This window comes from Mustelus asterias, chromosome 22 (genome assembly GCF_964213995.1).
Source record: "Mustelus asterias chromosome 22, sMusAst1.hap1.1, whole genome shotgun sequence".
Taxonomy (NCBI): domain Eukaryota; kingdom Metazoa; phylum Chordata; class Chondrichthyes; order Carcharhiniformes; family Triakidae; genus Mustelus; species Mustelus asterias.
Window position 1 is genome coordinate 7,311,663 of NC_135822.1, and position 18,435 is coordinate 7,330,097.

Here is an 18,435-nt window from a genome sequence, read left to right on the forward strand (position 1 = left end):
CCTGCACGTGTTTTATATGCGTTTTGGTGCAGTAATATTTAAATAAATAAAATCAGCATTTCACAGCTGAGAAGGATCATTCACATGAATATTACTGAGTCAGTGATCTCAATTCCTGAAATAGAAGGCACAGCAGTAATTGCGTAAATGTTTGCCTTTGCTGTTTCCTGCTTGCTGCACACATCGAGTGTCCTTTGCCCAATAAAAGAGGTGGCAGTGACCCTCTCAAAAATGCAAAGTGCTTTATTGGTCAAGTTTGCAGCTATTTAATTTTAATGTGGACACACTGCCACCTACTGCCACAAACTATGACACTACTTTTGGCAATACAGTTCGCTTAGGAAGTTCCCAGTCGCTACCTACACTCTTACATGTTATAGTCTGGGAATTTGGACAGTTGACATTAGAGGCTCCAACTTGTTTCCTCTCTTATTGCTGCACAAGAACCTCTCTCGCTCTTACCACCCGCCATTCACTGGGCTTTGAAACACTAAACCATTGGTCGCAGAGTAAGCCCACACCAACCTCTTCATCATTCCACAGCTCCACCAGCACCCACTTTCTCCTCTTCATCCGCGCACTCAAATCAGGCCCATCCTCCATGGGACTGTGATATCCAAAAGAGCAGGGTTCATGGGCACACTGGAGCTATTAGGAACCTGTTTGGCCACATTATGAATGTACCTCCCTTGGGCATTGAGTCTTGAGATGGGGCTTAAAATTGGTTCACAGGTAGGGCGGTACCAGCTGTGCCACAAGACCTCCCTATTACACAACCGCGAAGGTATAATGTTTTAATTGGGAACAAAATATTAACTTTGGCCTCTCTCTGTTCAGTTCTCCAATCTAATTCAATTTAAATGATCCAAAATGTATGTAGAATCCACACATGGGGTGGCACGGTGGCACAGTGGTTAGCACGGCTGCCTCACAGCGCCAGGGACTCGAGTTCAATTCCCGGCTTGGGTCACTGTCTGTGCGGAGTCTGCACGTTCTCCCCGTGTCTGCGTGGGCTTCCTCCGGGTGCTCCAGTTTCCTCCCACAGTTCAAAAGACGTGCTGGTTAGGTGCATTGACCATGCTAAATTCTCCCTCAGTGTACCCGAACAGGCACCAGAGTGTGGTAACTAGGGGATTTTCACAGTAACTTCATCGCAGTGTTAATGTAAGCCTACTTGTGACACGAATAAATAAATTTTAAAAATGACACTCCATTAAAACCTATCTCTTTGGCTACTTTCCTCAATATTTCCTTATGTGCCAATGATGTCAGATTTTGCTCGATAATCGCTCCTGTGAAACACGTCAGGACATTTTACTGCCTAAAATTCCATTCCAATTCCCTCCCCACACCTGGTGGTGCACTAAGGCAGACCTTTGTCTGTTTCCATAGCTCCTAATTCCCGCAACTGTTCGCTAGTCTGTCGCCAAAGACTTATAGCTTGAGGGGCGTCACTCCACATCAAGCGTGGCTGACCAGGAGTCTCTCCCACTCTTATCGCTAGCCCGTGGTGTGTTTGGAAGGATTTGCAGGTTAACATTCAACCTGTTTGGCTGCGTTATAAACGCACCTTCCTTGGCCATCAAGCCCTGGGGTGGCTCTCGAACACGAGGCTTCTGGCTCAGGGGCAGAGATGCTAACCCACTGCGTCACAAGACCTCCGTTACTCCCATTTGTCACAAGACCTCCGTTACTCCCATTAGAAGTGCTGAATTAATGTAAAGTGTTGTTATCGTCCATGGGAGAAAGTGAGAGGAGCCATTTGCTGGTAACTTATACCTGATTGCATGTTGTCCAATGAAACCATATTGAAACAAAGATTTTTTAAGATGAAACAGACTCACACCAGGACACTGTATGATTGCTGAAGTCTTTTGCGTCTGAATTCAATATGATCGTTAAGGCTGTAGACACATCGGTTGCGATTCAGAAGGCTGGTACAGGCAATGGGTGAAAGTTATGTTTTAAAGTTTATTTATTAATGTCACAAGTAGGCTTACATTAATACTGCAATGAAGCTACTGTGAAAATCCCCTGGTCACCACGCTCGGGTGCCTGTTCGGGTACACTGAGGGAGAATTTAGCATGGCTAATCCACCTAACCAGCATGTCTTTTGGACTGTGGGAGGAAACCGGAGCACCCGGAGGAAACCCACACAGACATGGGGAGAACGTGCAGACTCCGCAAGCCGGGAGTCGAACCCGGGTCCCTGGCAGTGAGGCAGCAGTGCTAATCACTGTGCCACCGTGTGTTATGTTGCTCCAAGTGTAAAACGGAAGTAGAAAATGATGGGAATGTACGGCCAATCTGTCAAGAGCGAAAAAGATCAAAGGCTATTTGAGGAATCGCTTTCTAAGAACAAGCATCGAGATCAAGCCCAAGATGGAATGCAATGCCTTATCTTGTCAGCTTGGATCTTTTTTGTTCAACTTCTGGGGACCTCAAATTGGATTCAATTGGAATTTGTTTTTTGGAGCAAGCAAAGATGGATTTGGGTTTGCCTGGTCCACTCTGAGTATTGGCTTTGTAACTTTAAGGATGGAGTAATAAATGTTTTTAAATGTTTCAGGCAACATGATCAGTGTAGAAAATTTGAACATCTTGTGATGGCCATTTTGAAATGTTTTGTAATGTCCTATTAGATATTTTTGCATAAAAAAAGCAGACACCCTTCGCTGCAGAGGATTTCCCAATGGGGAGAATCAACAATCCGTGGAACTCTTTGCCGCAGAAGGTCATTGAGTGTCTTTAAGACAGAGATAGATAGGTTCTTGATTAATAAGGGGATCAGGGGTTATGGGGAAAAAGCAGGAGAATGAGGATGAGAAAAATATCAGCCATGATTGAATGGCGGAGCAGACTCAATGGGCCGAGTGGCCTAATTCTGCTCCTATGTCTTATGGTCTTATACTAAATTTGCTGTTAAATTAGGAGAAGTGGATGACCTCTGATAGGCATGCGGCAATGATAAACTAATAATGTTACTACTAATAGTGGATCTCACTGATCCAATCTGTGATATTTCTCACGAATGGAGGCGGAATGTGCTTTGCTGGAATACAAATAGGGAATACTCTGCTTTGTGACTGAACCCTGGCCAGGAAACCTTCCTCCCTTCAAAATCAGACATCGCTTTGGCAAAGACAAACCCCCAAATCAAATTGCGTTAAAAATAAAAGCTTTATTTGAGCTTGAATCCTCTGCGATTGCAGTCGCAATTGTAACAAATTCTCAATCTATGTATAAACAAATCCGTCAAGAAATTGCCAGAACATTTAAAAATACCCGAATTGAAAAAATAGTACATTCTCACAGATAATCACATCTCGATGAAAAACATTTGCTCAAAAAGAGACCAACAAGGTTTGACTCAAAGTAATTGGGTATTGTCAGGACAGTAATTACAGTAGATTGCGCACAAGATCTCTATACAACAAACATGTGGCGTCAGTAATTCCAAAACTGACAGTAGGCACTAATGGCAGGTCCCCCAAAACCTGGACTGTTCCACAACCAGGACTGTCAGAATCAGACTGAAGATAATCTCTTCGAGTGTAACTTGCTGTTTTTTGTCCTTTTGCAATGGCATCTCCTTCATTTCAAAAGCAACTACAAAAGGTCGCGAATGTAGCCCAATCCATCACGCAAACCAGCCTCCCATCCATTGACTCTGTCTACACTTCCCGCTGCCTCGGCAAAGCAGCCAGCATAATTAAGGACCTCATGCGCCCCGGACATTCTCTCTTCCACCTTCTTCCATCGGGAAAAAGGTACAAAAGTCAGAGGTCATGTACCAACTGACTCAAGAACGGCTTCTTCCCTGCTGCCGTCAGACTTTTGAATGGACCTACCTTGCATTAAGTTGATCGTTCTCTACACCCTAGCTATGACTGTAACACTACATTCTGCACTCTCTCGTTTCCATCTCTATGAATGGTATGCTTTGTCGTATAGCGCGCAAGAAACAATGTAGAAATCAGTATAGAGAAAGATCAACTTAGAGCAAGGTAGGTCCATTCAAAAGTCTGACGGCAGCAGGGAAGAAGCTGTTCTTGAGTCGGTTGGTACTTGACCTCAGGCTTTTGTACCTTTTTCCCCCGAGGGAAGAAGGTGGAAGAGAGAATGTCCGGGGTGCATGAGGTCCTTAATTATGCTGGCTGCTTTGCTGAGGCAGCGGGAAGTGTAGACAGAGTCAATGGATGGGAGGCTGGTTTGCGTGGTGGATTGGGCTACATTCGCGACCTTTTGTAGTTCTGAGGTCATATTTTCACCTAGGCAGAGGTAAGATTACTGAATTGTACAATTCAGAACTGAAAATGCAGCACAGATTAAGGACTGAGTGATTTAAGATCCTATAAAAGTTAAGTTCAGAGCTCCAAATTGTTCATTTACAAGACAGGAATGGATAGGGTTGGCGCGGTGGCACAGTGGTTAGCACTGATGTCTCACAGTGCCAGGGACCCGGGTTCAATTCCGGCCTCAGATCACCATATGAGTGGAGTTGCACATTCTCCCCGTGTCTGCGTGGGTTTCCTCCCACAGTCCAAAGATGTGCAGGTTAGGTTGATTGGCCATGCTAAATTGACCCTTAGTGTCAAGGGGATTAGGAGGGCAAATGTGTGGGGTTACGGAAACAGGGCCTGGGTGGGATTGGGGTCGGTGTAGACTCGATGGGCTGAATGGCTCCTTTCTGCACTGTAGGTATTCTATGATTCTATAGTGAGCAATAAAGGACCAGGTGGATACATTTGCATTCAGATCACATGTTAGAAAATCATTAAATCCCTACAGTGCAGAAGAGGTAATTTGACCAATTGATATTGCACTGACTCTGACAGAGTATCTTACCCAAACCTTCTACCCCTGCCCTATCCCTGCAACCCTGTACCATGGCTAATTCCCCTAACTGAATCTTGGGACACCGAGGGGCAATTTAGCATGGCCAATCCACCTAACCTGCACATCTTTGGACTGTGGGAGGAAACTGGAGAACCCGGAGGAAACCCACGCAGACACGGGGAGAACGCGCAAATTCCACACAGACAGTGACCCAAGCCGGGAATCGAACCTGGGACCCTAGCACTGCGAGGCAGCAGTGTTAACCACTGTGCCATCCATGTCAGCCGTAGCCAAGTGGTAGCACACTGTCACCTCCGAGTCTGGAGGTTGTGGGTTTAAAAGGTCCCACTTCAAAGAGTTGAGTACAGAATGCAGGCTGCCATTCTACTGCAGCACGTTAGATCGTGGGTCTTGCCAGCATTCCTGGTGGCAGGCTTATAAGATACCTTGGGACAATTTTGAAGAGGAGAGGGGCCATAGTTAACGTTTACACCTTAATCATTATCGCAAAACAGATCATCTGAAAAGTGTTTAAGACGAGTTTGCCTTGCATAAATTGGCTGCCACATATCCTATAACGCAAAGGTTAGTACACTTTAAGATGCTTCATCGATTGTGAAGTGCTTTCGGATATCCTGAGGTCATGAAAGGCGCCATATAAATGCAAGTTAAAGGCAAATTAGTGCGGATGCTGGAATCTGAAACCAAAAGAGAAAATGCTGGAGAATCTCAGCAGGTGTGACAGCATCTGTGGGGCAAGAACAGAGTCAGTTTCAAGTCAAGCGTCCTGACTCAAAATGCTAGCTCTATTCTCTCTCCACAGGCGCAGTCAGACCTGCAGAGATTTTCCAGAATTTTCTGTCTCTGATAATAAATGCAAGTCATTGTCTCTCTCAGCCATGTCTCAAAACATTTCACCTGCAGTTGTTAAACTTGCATGTTGCATAAGCAAATGCAGCAGCTTACACCCGGCTTAGAGAACCAAAGGCCCATTCAGTTTTAACATTTAAAAGCCTGGAAACTTCTCTTCACCACGTCCTATTCAGGGATGAATCACCTGGCACTGAGAGAAAGTCAACCCAAAGTGTATTATACATGTACGATAAGTGAATAATCCAGGGTCGAGGTTAACTGGGCACGACACAAAAGCAAAAGATTCCAAATCAGGAACAAAACTAGACAATAGCAATGTCCCAACACAATTTCATATGGACAAAACACACATGACCAGATTGGCAACTTGTATACATCCTTCCCTCTGCTGGAGAAATATCCATCCTGTTCATGTTACTGACACAGTATGTTAGTTGTATTCTTCATTAAAATATGGCTCAGGGAACTGAACTGTTATCCTCCAAGATCAGATATAAATTGGCAGTTTCCGTGCCTCTATAACATTCAGTGCAAAGTTAGAATGCTTGGACAGCAAGTCTTGCTCAACAGGCCAATTTCAAACCCTGTGCTAAATCATCTGCCCTAAATATGAAATACTAAAGCTGAGTCAGCGTAGCTGTATGGTAATCGTATATTAATTATCTGTCGGTGATGGACGTGAACATAAATAGACGCAGACTGAAGCTGTTGTTGTTAGGAGGTGTGTGCTTGTAGCATGTAACTTGGTAAATAAAGATAAAACTGCCTAAGGATTGGCTCCAGTTCTGTCCAGCTGCCTTTCCAGAGTGGAACACTGCCCCCTATGTGGGTCAGTGATAGGGCTGTAACCCCCAAGGCAAACGCCCTGTGTCTGTATCCAGCATGTTTCCTTGCGAGCACAGGGGGGTTTCCTCCCCCCATTTCCTGAGATCTGCACTACATTTTGGCTCAAATAAATTTCCAGCGTTGAGTGCACAAACCACAATTCTGTGACAGCTAAGGCCACAAAGATTAAGTTGGTAATTTCGGTGGAGATGTTTAGGGCCTTTGCCAAAGTCCGCCGGAAGCACTGAGGGTCGGACAAAAAAACCCAGTGTGTTTTCTCTGTATTTTGTAACTTGGATTTATCTGTTTCTTCCCTTATCATTGCAGCGATGGTTAAATGTCTCTGGCTTCTGTTCAAAAAAAGGTATCCAAGTAAGAAGGCACATGGGTGACATTCATGTTCCTCTAATCCTGGTTAAATGTTCGGGACCAACTGGTTTGCAAAAAAAGCATCATGCTTAATTTATAGAAGGGGTACCATCACCAGAAATCTGAACCGCAAACACAGCTGGCCACCCGACGCTTCAATCATTCTTACACATGAAGATGGCGCCCATTTGAAGATTTAATAAAACACAGAAAAGGTTGTGGATTCATCGCTACCTGAGAGAGATTTCTGGTTTCACCACCTGGGTGTAGGGATTTGGTGAAAAGGACTATCAGCCTGCTATGAAGCGGACTCGAGTTTCACTCAATCAGGATCAAGAGAATGGAAATCAAGTGGGTTCCACAGCAAGCATTAATCTTTGCGAAGATAAAAATTGTACCCCAATCTATTTATTTGCTTGTAAAGTTATACTTAAAATTGTTTGCCAACCTGATGGTTATGCCCAGAATTAACACCCCACACACCACCAGAAAAATTAAAAATATCACTTCATTTGACAAAGAGTAACTTCAGAAAATTTGTTACACCAGGAGATTTGAACTTTGGAGGATAGGGCAGTGAAGATCCATCTTGTGAACCTTGGTCAACCAAACAGTGCATCATAGTCAATAAACCAAACCAGTTTACCATCTGAGGGCTGGACCATTGTAATGGGCCATCTCTGAGGTTTCTCCACCTCTTTACTCATTTTACTGACAATTGGATGCTTGCTCTTCCCGGTTATTAAGACGGCAACGTTTTTTGCTTTGTTTATCGCAGTTAAAGAGAGGGTCATCCTCTGGTGAGGCTTCTCTGAACTCTCTGAAAACAGCACCAGTGCGCCATCTGAGGTTAGAGCCTGGCTCTTTGGAAACAGCGAGGCCGTGTGGCCATCAGCACCCATCCCCAGTAAAACATAATCAAAACTCGTGCCATTGACCAACATCCTGATCTCATTTGCGTAGAGGTCTGCGCCATGGTCCTCCTCCACGCACAGCCTCTGGTTCATGTGAACAGGCATGGGGTGAATGTTGACGTAGGGAATCTTGAAGTGCTGCAGGAGGTGGTCGTGCAAGCTTCGGAAATTCGACTTGGGGTCATTGAGTGGGACGCACCGTTCGTCCACCATCCAAAAGTGGGTGCGTTTCCAAGGGAACGTGTGGTGGCGGGCGGCCAGCCTCTGGAACAGACTGATGGGGCTGGAGCCTCCCGAGACGGCCAGGTGGAACTTGCCAAATTCCTGTGTGGTGGCTTCAGCTGCTCGGTGCAGGTGGGAAGCCAGTTTGGTGATGAGCTCCTCTGTCTTGGCAGAGACCAACGCATTCCCTCGAAAGTTCGACTCCGTCACCTTGTAGTCGCCTATGTTTTGATGGCTCGGGTCCTGTGGTATGATCTGCACAGGGTTTGCCCTGCTAAACAATACCACCCTCCCGGCAACGGTGAAGTCCAGTAGGTCTCCATTCTGAGCCCCCCCAGGGTAAATGCGTGGGCTCACACTGGAATACTCTTTAAGTAGGGGCGTCCAGACTTTCCACGATGCTAAAAGATCCTCAGTGTTGACAAATGAGTCCCGTTTAGCCTGGAGAATTTGTGGTATCAACACCGCGTAGGCATCCTTTTGCATCGCAGGGGTGTAGATATAATAGTCCGACAATGGAAGGCCAAACATCTGGATATCTGGAAATTCCGTCACTTGTTTCCAGCCTGATGTTTTCATCACCGGTTTGAAGAGATTCTTAGTGACCAAAATAGCTGGAAAATTCAAGTCTCCGTGACCGACATAAAAGATGATTTGTCTTTGCTTGCACTGACTAGATTCAGCTTTTCTCGTTGACTCGTTCTGGAGGCAGAAGGCTTGGTTTTTGAACACAATTCGAGTGTAGCCAACTCTCTCATCCAGAGCCTTCCCAGCAGTCAGGATAAAAGGCACATTATCCCACTGAGGGCTGCCTAGGAACATCGCTATACCTGAAACACAAGACAGAAAATTGACAAAGTCACTACATACTGATGACAAAAGATATCTGTGAAAACAAGTGACATCATACACAGTGCCTCTCCTGATCCAATAATGTAATCAGTCCCGTTCATGGCCACAGGATGTCCCAAAGCACTTTACCATTTGTGATGAAGTTTTAAAGGGGGGTCCGTTTAGCTCAGTTGGCTGGACGGCTGGTTAGTGATGCAGAGTAAAGCCAACAGCGAGGGTTCAATTCCTGTACCAGATGAGGTTATTCATGCCTTCTCAACCTTGCCCCTCGCCTGAGGTAGGGTGACCCTCAGGCATAATTGCCACCAGTCAACCTATAGTCACCTGGAACTATGGCCACTTTGCACTTTACTTTTCACACAATGATGGGTAGCCTAGGCTAGTGAGTGGCCCTCCTTCATCTCAGTGGGCCGCAAGATTGAAATCGGGCTTGGTCACCACCTGTGACTCCATGGATAAGATTAAATACATTTAATACACGCCGAATATTTCATGACGAGTTATAGAAATTGCTGAATCATTTATATATTCATAGAACTCTCATCAATTACAAATGGTAAAAACCAAAGAAATATTGACGCTTTGGACACAGAGGGAGCGCACAGCTCTCACACTCAGTGTTGTGAGCGATCAGCTCACTCGCCCTTGCTTTACGTACGAATCACTTCACTTACACCGAAAGGAAAAAAACAACGCGGGTGGAAATCAGCGGAATGTGGCAACCCTGTGCATGGCCAACATTCAACAAAATGTCTGGTGGGGCTGCACTCAGGATCCAGATACGCCACATGTGGCCCCAGGGCTGTAGGTTGCTGTTTTATAGAATAGTCATTGATGCAATGTGGGCAACACAGCAGCCAATTGACGCACATAAAGAAATATGGTTAAATAGGAGCAGGAGGCGGCCATTCAGCCCCTCCAGCCCTGCTCCATCGCTCTATCACAGCCAACTTTCTATCTCAACTCCACATTCCCGCCCATTCCCCTTCAGGACAAAATCCATCCATTCCAGCCTTGAATGTACCCAGTGATGAAACATGAAAAGAAAATGAGTCAGCTAAAATGCAAGGCAGGAATGTAGATTACCACGCAGTAGCATGCCCACCGAGTGAGTGACTGAACATGTAATCCTGTAGGTAACAACGCACTGGCCATCTAAGATAAACAGCTAGCTCCCATAAACGACAATGTGATGCTGATGGGACAATCTGTCTTTGTGTTGCTGATTAAGGGCGATACGGTTCCACAGTGGTTAGCACCGCTGCCTCACAGAGCCAGGGACCCGGGTTCAATTCCTGCTTTGGGTCACTGTCTGTGTGGAGTTTGCACATTCTCCCCGTTTCTGCGTGGGTTTCCTCCGGGTGCTCCGATTTCCCCCCCACAGTCTGAAAGATGTGCTGGTTAGGTGCATTGGCCGTGCTAAATTCTCCCTCAGTGTACCCGAACAGGCGCCGGAATGTGGCGACTAGGGGATTCTCACAGTAACTTCATTGCAGTGTTAATGTAAGCCTGCTTGTGACAATAATAAATAAACTTAATGAACCGACCTTAGGGTTAGATGTAGCAAAGCTAACAGATCATTTTCCCCATCTCCATTTATCCGAGTTACTCCACACCCCACCCTCACAGCATCCTTTGATGGTTTTCACATACTGTACTATACACAAGACCAATGCAGTTAACATCACTCTTCACTTGATGAAATGTTCCCCAAGATCTACCCTGAACTTTGTGCCTATGCCGCACTGTGGTGTTGAAGTTTACACTTGTGGCTGTGCTTTGGGTGATTTTTATTCTCTCTATCCATAACCGGAGGTATTGTGGAGCTGCCTTCCAGAGCAACATCTACCAGCAGACACCCCTTGGATGAGGGAATGGGAAACGAGGGAAGTCACTAACAAGCTTATTGTGACAAACACCCATGTGTCGAAGGGCAGGCTTTGAACTCCCACAGCGAGAGTAGGCCTTGCTGAACAGGTTCAGGACAAGACAGGACCCCTGTACAGCCAACCACCACCACTGCAGCCTCAGTACAAATCACCAATGCATTGGTGCAGAGACACAAACAATGCTGCACGGTTACCAAGGAGAGCTCCCCCACCTTAAACTCAGCAAATGGTGAGGCTGTTTCTCTCCTTCAAGAGATTTTCACTTACTAAATATAAATGAAAAGGCTGGAAAGTTCCTAAATGTTTCTTCCAATTCATTCTCCTGACATGAAGAGTCTCAATTTTAACTCGAGTGGCAGTAGTGTGAGTAGAGGGACCGAGGCTGAGAGTGGACCATCCCAAAATCACTAGCTTGAGGTGTAGCGCCAAAGCCTGGTGGAGCTGCCGTTGGGGCTGTGGGAGAAGGCAAGATATTGGGCGGCAGGTAATGAAGGGGACACACCTGGCACTCAGGAGTGTTTGGGAGAGTTTCGGAGAGCGGAATTGGCAGGGGGAGGGGAAGGGGAAGGGGGAGGGGGAGGCCCGTCTCAGGGTTAGAAGCCAAACATTTAAGATTGAGAAGAGGAGAAATGGTGGCACAGTGCTTAGCACTGCTGCCTCACAGCACCAGGGTCCCGGGTTCAATTCCGGCTCGGGTCAGTGTCTGTGTTGAGTTTGCATGTTGGTCCCGTGTCTGCGTGGGTTTCCTCCGGGTGCTCCAGTTTCCTCCCACAGTCCGAAGATGTGTGGGTTAGGTTGATTGGCCATGCTAAATTGCTCCTTAGTGTCAGGGCGAGGTAAATATGTGGGGATTATAGGAATAGGGTTTGTGGTCGGTGCACTCAATGGGCCGAGTGGCCTCCTTCTGCACTGTACTATGATGATGAAATGACATTGAAAGGATTTTGAATCTCTGGAATTCTCTACCCCAGAGGGTTCCGGCTCCCATTGTTGGAGACATTTAAGGCTGGGATGGGTGGATATTTTGGAGCCTTGGGGAAGCAAAGGATCTGAAGAATGAGCAGGAAAGTGGAGTTAAAGCCCAGGATCAGCCGAGAGTGTATTGAATGGCGGAGCAGGAGCGATGGGCCGAATGGTCTATTCCTGCTCGGATCTCTTATGCTCTTGTGCGGATAAGGCTGAAAACTTCCTTGCCAATTGCTACATTCCGGCCTGCAGGCTGCCTGTTGGACACACCAGCTCCACATGTCATAGAATCCCAACAGTGCAGAAGGAGGCCACTCGGCCTATCGAGTCTGCACTGACCACAATCCCACCCAGGCCCTATCCCCATAACCCCACATTTTTACCTTGCTAATCCTCCTGACACTAGGGAGAATTTGGCACGGCCAATCAACCTAACCAACACACCTTTGGAGTGTGAGAGGAAACCGGAGCACCCGGAGGAAACCCACGCACACACGGGGGAGAATGCGCAATTTAGCCCATTGAGTCAGCACCGACTCTCCAAGCATCTTACCCAGACACTATCCCTGTAACCCGATGATGTATTTACCCCCTGACCTACACAAATTTGGGACACTAAGGGACAATTTATCATGGCCAATCCAGCTGAGCTGCACATTTTTGGACTGTGGGAAGAAACCGGAGCACCCGGAGGAAACCCACGCAGATACGGGGGAGGGGGGGGGGGGAGGGGGGTACTGTGCAAACTCCACACAGACAGTGACCTGAGGCTGGAATTGAACCCGGGTCCCTGGCGCTGTGAGGCAGCAGCGCTGACCACTGTGCCACCCAATAAATGCTCACTTAACTCTGGGCTCAGTGTCAACGTAAGGAAAGATCATGACAGGAAAGGGATATTTGATCCATTAAACCTCACCACTTCCATCCTCTTGATCTACCAGACGAGCATCCAACTGCACTTTGAACAGCCTAATGTAATTTAATCGATTAATCTGCCTGGCATTTACAAGCCTTGAGTAATGACATTTCTTCTCATCGTTTTACTCATTGAAATTCATGTCTTCCAGCTCAACCAGATTAGTTTAATGTGAAAGACTATTATTGTTTCACCCTGTCCATAACATTTAATACTCTTCAGTGAGGTATTCACTTAACCCTTTAAGCTGCAGTCCTCCAGGTATCTCTCTCTGACCATTGGCGCACCACCTGCCTTCTGTACTGCCAGTTGGTCACTGAAGCAAACTTTATCTCAGTCGAGGATCATTTGCTTCCTTGCTGAGTTGGCCTCCTCCCTGCGTACTCCGTGTAGTGTTCAACACTGTAGCATTTATGTTTCTAATCAGTTTGCTCATCAATCCCACCCCCCCAGCCCAAGACTAAGGAAATTTGGCATGTCCTCTACGACGCTCACCAACTTTTACAGATGCACCATAGAAAGCATCCTTTCTGGTTGTATCACAGCGTGGTATGGCTCCTGCTCTGCCCAAGAGCACAAGGAACTACAAAAGGTTGCCTCCCATCCATTGACTCTGTCTACACTTCCCGATGCCTCGGCAAAGCAACCAGCATAATTAAGGACCCCGCGCACCCTGGACATTCTCTCTTCCACCTTCTTCCATCGGGAAAAAGATACAAAAGTCTGAGGTCACGTACCAACCGACTCAAGAACAGCTTCTTCCCTGCTGCTGTCAGAATTTTGAATGGACCTACCTCACACTAAGTTGATCTTTCTCTACACCCCTAGCTATGACTGTAACACTACATTCTGCGCTCTCTCTTTTCCTTCTCTATGAACGGTATGCTTTGTCTGTATAGCACGCAAAAAACAATACTTTTCACTGTATGCTAATACATGTGACAATAATAAATCAAATCAAAAGCCCTTTCCTGTTGTGGATTTGCTAACTGTATGGAAATACTCGGACATGACTTTTGAATTTAAATGCCAATGGCTTTTCTGTGAACAGACGGAAAACACGGGGAGGCGATGGCCTAGTGGTATTATCGCTAGACTATTAATCCAGAAACTCAGCTAATGTTCTGGGGACCCAGGTTCAAATCCTGCCACGGCAGATGGTGGAATTTGAATTCAAATAAACAAATCTGGAATTAAGAATCTACTGATGACCATGAAACCATTGTCGATTGTCGGAAAAATCCATCTGGTTCACTAATGTCCCTTTAGGGAAGGGAATCTGCCGTCCTTACCCGGTCTGGCCTACATGTGACTCCAGAGCCACAGCAATGTGGTTGACTCTCAACTGCCCTCCAATGGCAACTAGGGATGGGCAATAAATGCTGGCCAGCCGGCGACGCCCATGTCCCATGAATGAATTAAAAACAAATCATGATAAATAAGTTTACGGGTGACACGAAGATTGGCAGGGTAGTTAATCGTGAGGAGTTTTTAAAGTTTATTTATTAGTGTCACAAGTAGGCTTACATTAACACTGAAATGAAGTTACTGTGAAAATCCCCTAAATCCAGCGCCTGTTCGGGTACACTGAGGGAGAATTTAGCATGGACAATGCACCTAACCAGCACGTCCTTTGGACTGTGGGAGGAAACTGGAGCACCCGGAAGAAACCCACACAGACACGGGGAGAACGTGCAAACTCCACATAGACAGTGACCCAAGCTGGGAATGGAACCCGGATCTCAGGCACTGCAGTGCTAACCAATGTGCCACCCATGGAAGAAGGTCTTAGGTTGCAGGAAGATATAGACGGGTTGGTCAGATGGGCAGAACGGTGGCAAATGAAATTTAACCCTGAAAAGTGCAAGGTGATGCACTTTGGAAGGAGTAACAAGACAAGGGAGCATTCAGTGAATGGAAGGATACTGGGAAGCTCAGAGAAACAGAGGGATCAGTGGGTGCTTGTCCACAGATCCCTGTAGGCGCAGGACCGGTTAATATGGTATTTAAGGCGGCAAATGGGACACTTGCCTTTAGATTATAAGAGATGGGAGGTTATGTTGAAGCTGTATAGAATGTTGGTTAGGCCACAGATGGAGTAGTGTGTGCAGTTCCTGCTCACCTCACTATAGGAAGGATGGGATTGCACTGGAGGGGGTGCAGAGGAGATTCACCAGGACGCTGCCGGGGATGGAGCATTTGAGCTATGAAAAGAGGCAGGATAGGCTTGGCTGAGGGGGGACCTGATTGATGTGTGGAAGATTATGAGGGGTATAGACAGGAGGACAGGAAGCAGCTGTTCCCCTTAGTTGAATGGTCAATAACAAGAGGGCATATATTTTGAGAGGGGCAGGAGGTTTAGATGGGATTTGAGGAAATTATTTTTCACCCAGAGGGTGGTGGGAGCTTGGAGTGCACTGCCTGGGAGGGTCACTGAGGCGGAAACCTTCGCAACCTTTAAAAGGTACTTGGATGATTCTGGGTTCGATTCCCGGCTTGGGTCACTGTCTGTGTGGAGTCTGCACATTCTCCCCGCGTCTGCATGGGTTTCCTCCGGGTGCTCCGGTTTCCTCCCACACTCCGAAGATGTGCGGGTTAGGTGGATTGGCCATGCTAAATCATCACTTAGTGTTAGGGGCACTAGCTAGGGTGAATGCATGGGGTTACGAGGATAAGGCCTGGGTGGGACTGTGGTCGGTACAGACTCAATGGGCCGAATGGCCTCCTCCTGCACTGTAGAGATTCTATAACAATGGGTTAATGCCAGAGGATTTTTAACCAAGGCAGCATGTTGCACAGTTGTTGAGGCAGCAGAGTGCTTTTATGCACATTTCCCATGACACAGATTCCTTTTAATCGACAGGCATGCAGGGTTTGATGCACGCTCGCACTGATTTTATGACAGATGTTCGAAGGGAAGATTGTGGTGACTGGCACAATACAAAGGAGCTTAATGCATTAGAACATAGAACATAGAACAGTACAGCACAGAACAGGCCCTTCGGCCCACGATGTTGTGCCGACCTTCATCTGAAACCAAGATCAAGCTATCCCACTCCCTACCATCCTGGTGTGCTCCATGTGCCTATCCAATAACCGCTTAAATGTTCCTAAAGTGTCTGACTCCACTATCACTGCAGGCAGTCCATTCCACACCCCAACCACTCTCTGCGTGAAGAACCTACCTCTGATATCCTTCCTATATCTCCCACCACGAACCCTATAGTTATGCCCCCTTGTAATAGCTCCATCCACCCGAGGAAATAGTCTTTGAACGTTCACTCGATCTATCCCCTTCATCATTTTATAAACCTCTATTAAGTCTCCCCTCAATCTCCTCCGCTCCAGAGAGAACAGCCCCAGCTCCCTCAACCTTTCCTCATAAGACCGACACTCCAAACCAGGCAGCATCCTGGTAAATCTCCTCTGCACTCTTTCCAGCGCTTCCACATCCTTCTTATAGTGAGGTGACCAGAACTGCACGCAATATTCCAAATGCGGTCTCACCAAGGTCCTGTACAGTTGCAGCATAACCCCACGGCTCTTAAACTCCAACCCCCTGTTAATAAAAGCTAACACACTATATGCCTTCTTCACAGCTCTATCCACTTGAGTGGCAACCTTTAGAGATCTGTGGATATGTGTGAATTATACATTATTACATTGGATTAGCACATGCAAACAGGACATTCAGCCTGACTGGCCGGTGCCTGTGACTTTCTTTATTATTTCATGTGATGTGGCGTCGCTGGCAAGGCCAGCATTTGTTGCCCATCCCTCGATCCTTTAAACCCACCTCACGGGCAGCTAAGAGTCTGTCACATTGACATGAGTCAGGAATCACCTGTAGGCCAGACCAGGTAAAATTTGGCAGATTTCCTTCCCTAAAGGGCATTAATGAACAGGGTGAGTTTTACATTAATTGAGAGTTGTCATGGTCACCATTACTGAGACTAGTTTTATAGAATCATAGAATCCCCACAGTGCAGAAGGAGGCCTTTCGGCCCATCAATCCTGCACCAACCACAATCCCACCCAGGCCCTATCCCCCTAACCCTCGCTAGACCCCCTGACACTATGGGGCAGTTTAGCATGGCCAATCCATCTAACCCGCACATCTTTGGACTGTGTGAGGAAACTGGAGCAGCTGGAGGAAACCCACGCAGACATGGGGAGAATGTGCAGACTCCACACAGACAGTGACCCGAGGCTGGAATTGAACCCGGGTCCCTGGCGCTGTGAGGCAGCAGTGCTAACCACTGTGCCACCGCACCACCTCCAATACCACCCTTTATACTCCTGTTTTATTAGTTAATTTTTAAATTCCACCAACTGCCGCAGTGGATTTGAACCCATGTCTCCAGAGTATTACCCTTGCCTCTGGATTACTAGTCCAGAGACATTATCACTACGCCACCATCTCCCTCTACAAGCTCCACATGAGCCTCCTCCCACCATATCTCACTGAACCCCAATCATCGTATTCTTTTAGTCCTTTCTCCCTCACGTACTTTGCTACCTTCCCCTTCAATACAGCTGTGCTACGTCCCTCAACTAAAGTTTAAAAAAGTTGATTGATTAGTCGCAAGTAGGCTTACATTAACACTGCAATGAAATTACTGTGAAAATCCCCTAATCCCCTGTTTGGGTACACGGAGAGAAAATTTAGTATGGCCAATGCACCTAAGCAGCACGTCTTTGAGTGTCGGAGGAAACCTACGCAGACGGGGAGAATGCGCAGACTCTGCACAGACAGTGACCCAAGCCGGGAATCCGACCCAGATTCCTGGCGCTGTGAGGCAGCAGTGCTAACCACTGTGCCACCGTGCTGCCCCAGGGCCAACTATTCCAGGGCCAGAATTTTAACCCCCACCCCACCCGGTGGGTAGGTCTCAGGCGGAAAGCTGCACCAATTAAGACCCTTAAGGGCCTTTACCCACCCAGCCTTAATCTTTAGGTTGGCAGATCAGGGGCAAACCCAGGACTGAACAAACTCTGATCTCAGGCGGGAAGTGTAGGTCAAAGAGAAAGGGAACATTGAGATTTAGAGCTGAATTGAGTGAATTCTTCCTAATGATTTCACGGTGTGTGTTGAGTATGCTGGATTGTCAATGTGCCTTTTGGAGCTCTCTATTGTGGACCAACGTTGGGCTTAATTATACGAGGCACAGAATTCTGCTAAAAAGTTGAGGGCAACCTGCCATCAACTGACCGTCAACAAGCTGGAGGCGGGATTTCCACCCTTATGGACCAGGAAGTCTCGCCTCAGAGATCGGCCGGCCAATCAGAGGCCAGCAGCTCTGCAGCACTTTGCGACAGAGGCTTGCGGCCAATTAAGTGAATTGTTTGGGGAATCCCAGCTCAGTGCCAAGCTGGCAAGGCAGGGCTGCTCACTCGCTGTGGGCCTCTCTCTTTAACCGCCGGTTAAATCCCGATGGCGGCATGACGAGGCCCACTGGTGGTTGGCCTGCCCGATACCACCCCCACCGGTGGCATAGTTGCGGTGGGTCACAAGAGGGAAAGCAAGTAAGTGGTGGGCAGACACCCGCTGGATTTCACAAGCCACCCGCCCCGCCATCAAACCTACCGGCGGGAGAGCGTTAAACCCAGCCCCTGGTTACCAAACACATCTCAGAGTCAGCTGTTTCAGCATTCCAATTCTTTTATTCTTTCATGGAATGTGGGCATCGCTGGCAAAACAGCACTTGCTGCCCATCCTTAAACTCTCCCGAGAAGGTGGTGGTGAGCGCCATCTTGAAGGAATCTGAT

General features: G+C 47.2%; 1 protein-coding gene across 1 annotated transcript in view; it reads right to left on the reverse strand.

Annotated features, from left to right (window-relative positions):
• Positions 1-4,178: 4,178 nt before the first annotated feature.
• h6pd (hexose-6-phosphate dehydrogenase (glucose 1-dehydrogenase)) overlaps positions 4,179-18,435 on the reverse strand; it is a 52,411-nt gene continuing 38,154 nt past the window's right edge. The window contains exon 4 of the mRNA XM_078238697.1: positions 4,179-8,873. Within this exon, the coding sequence (XP_078094823.1) occupies positions 7,510-8,873 (1,364 nt within the window). The 3' untranslated portion in view covers positions 4,179-7,509. The remainder of the gene's footprint in view (positions 8,874-18,435) is intronic.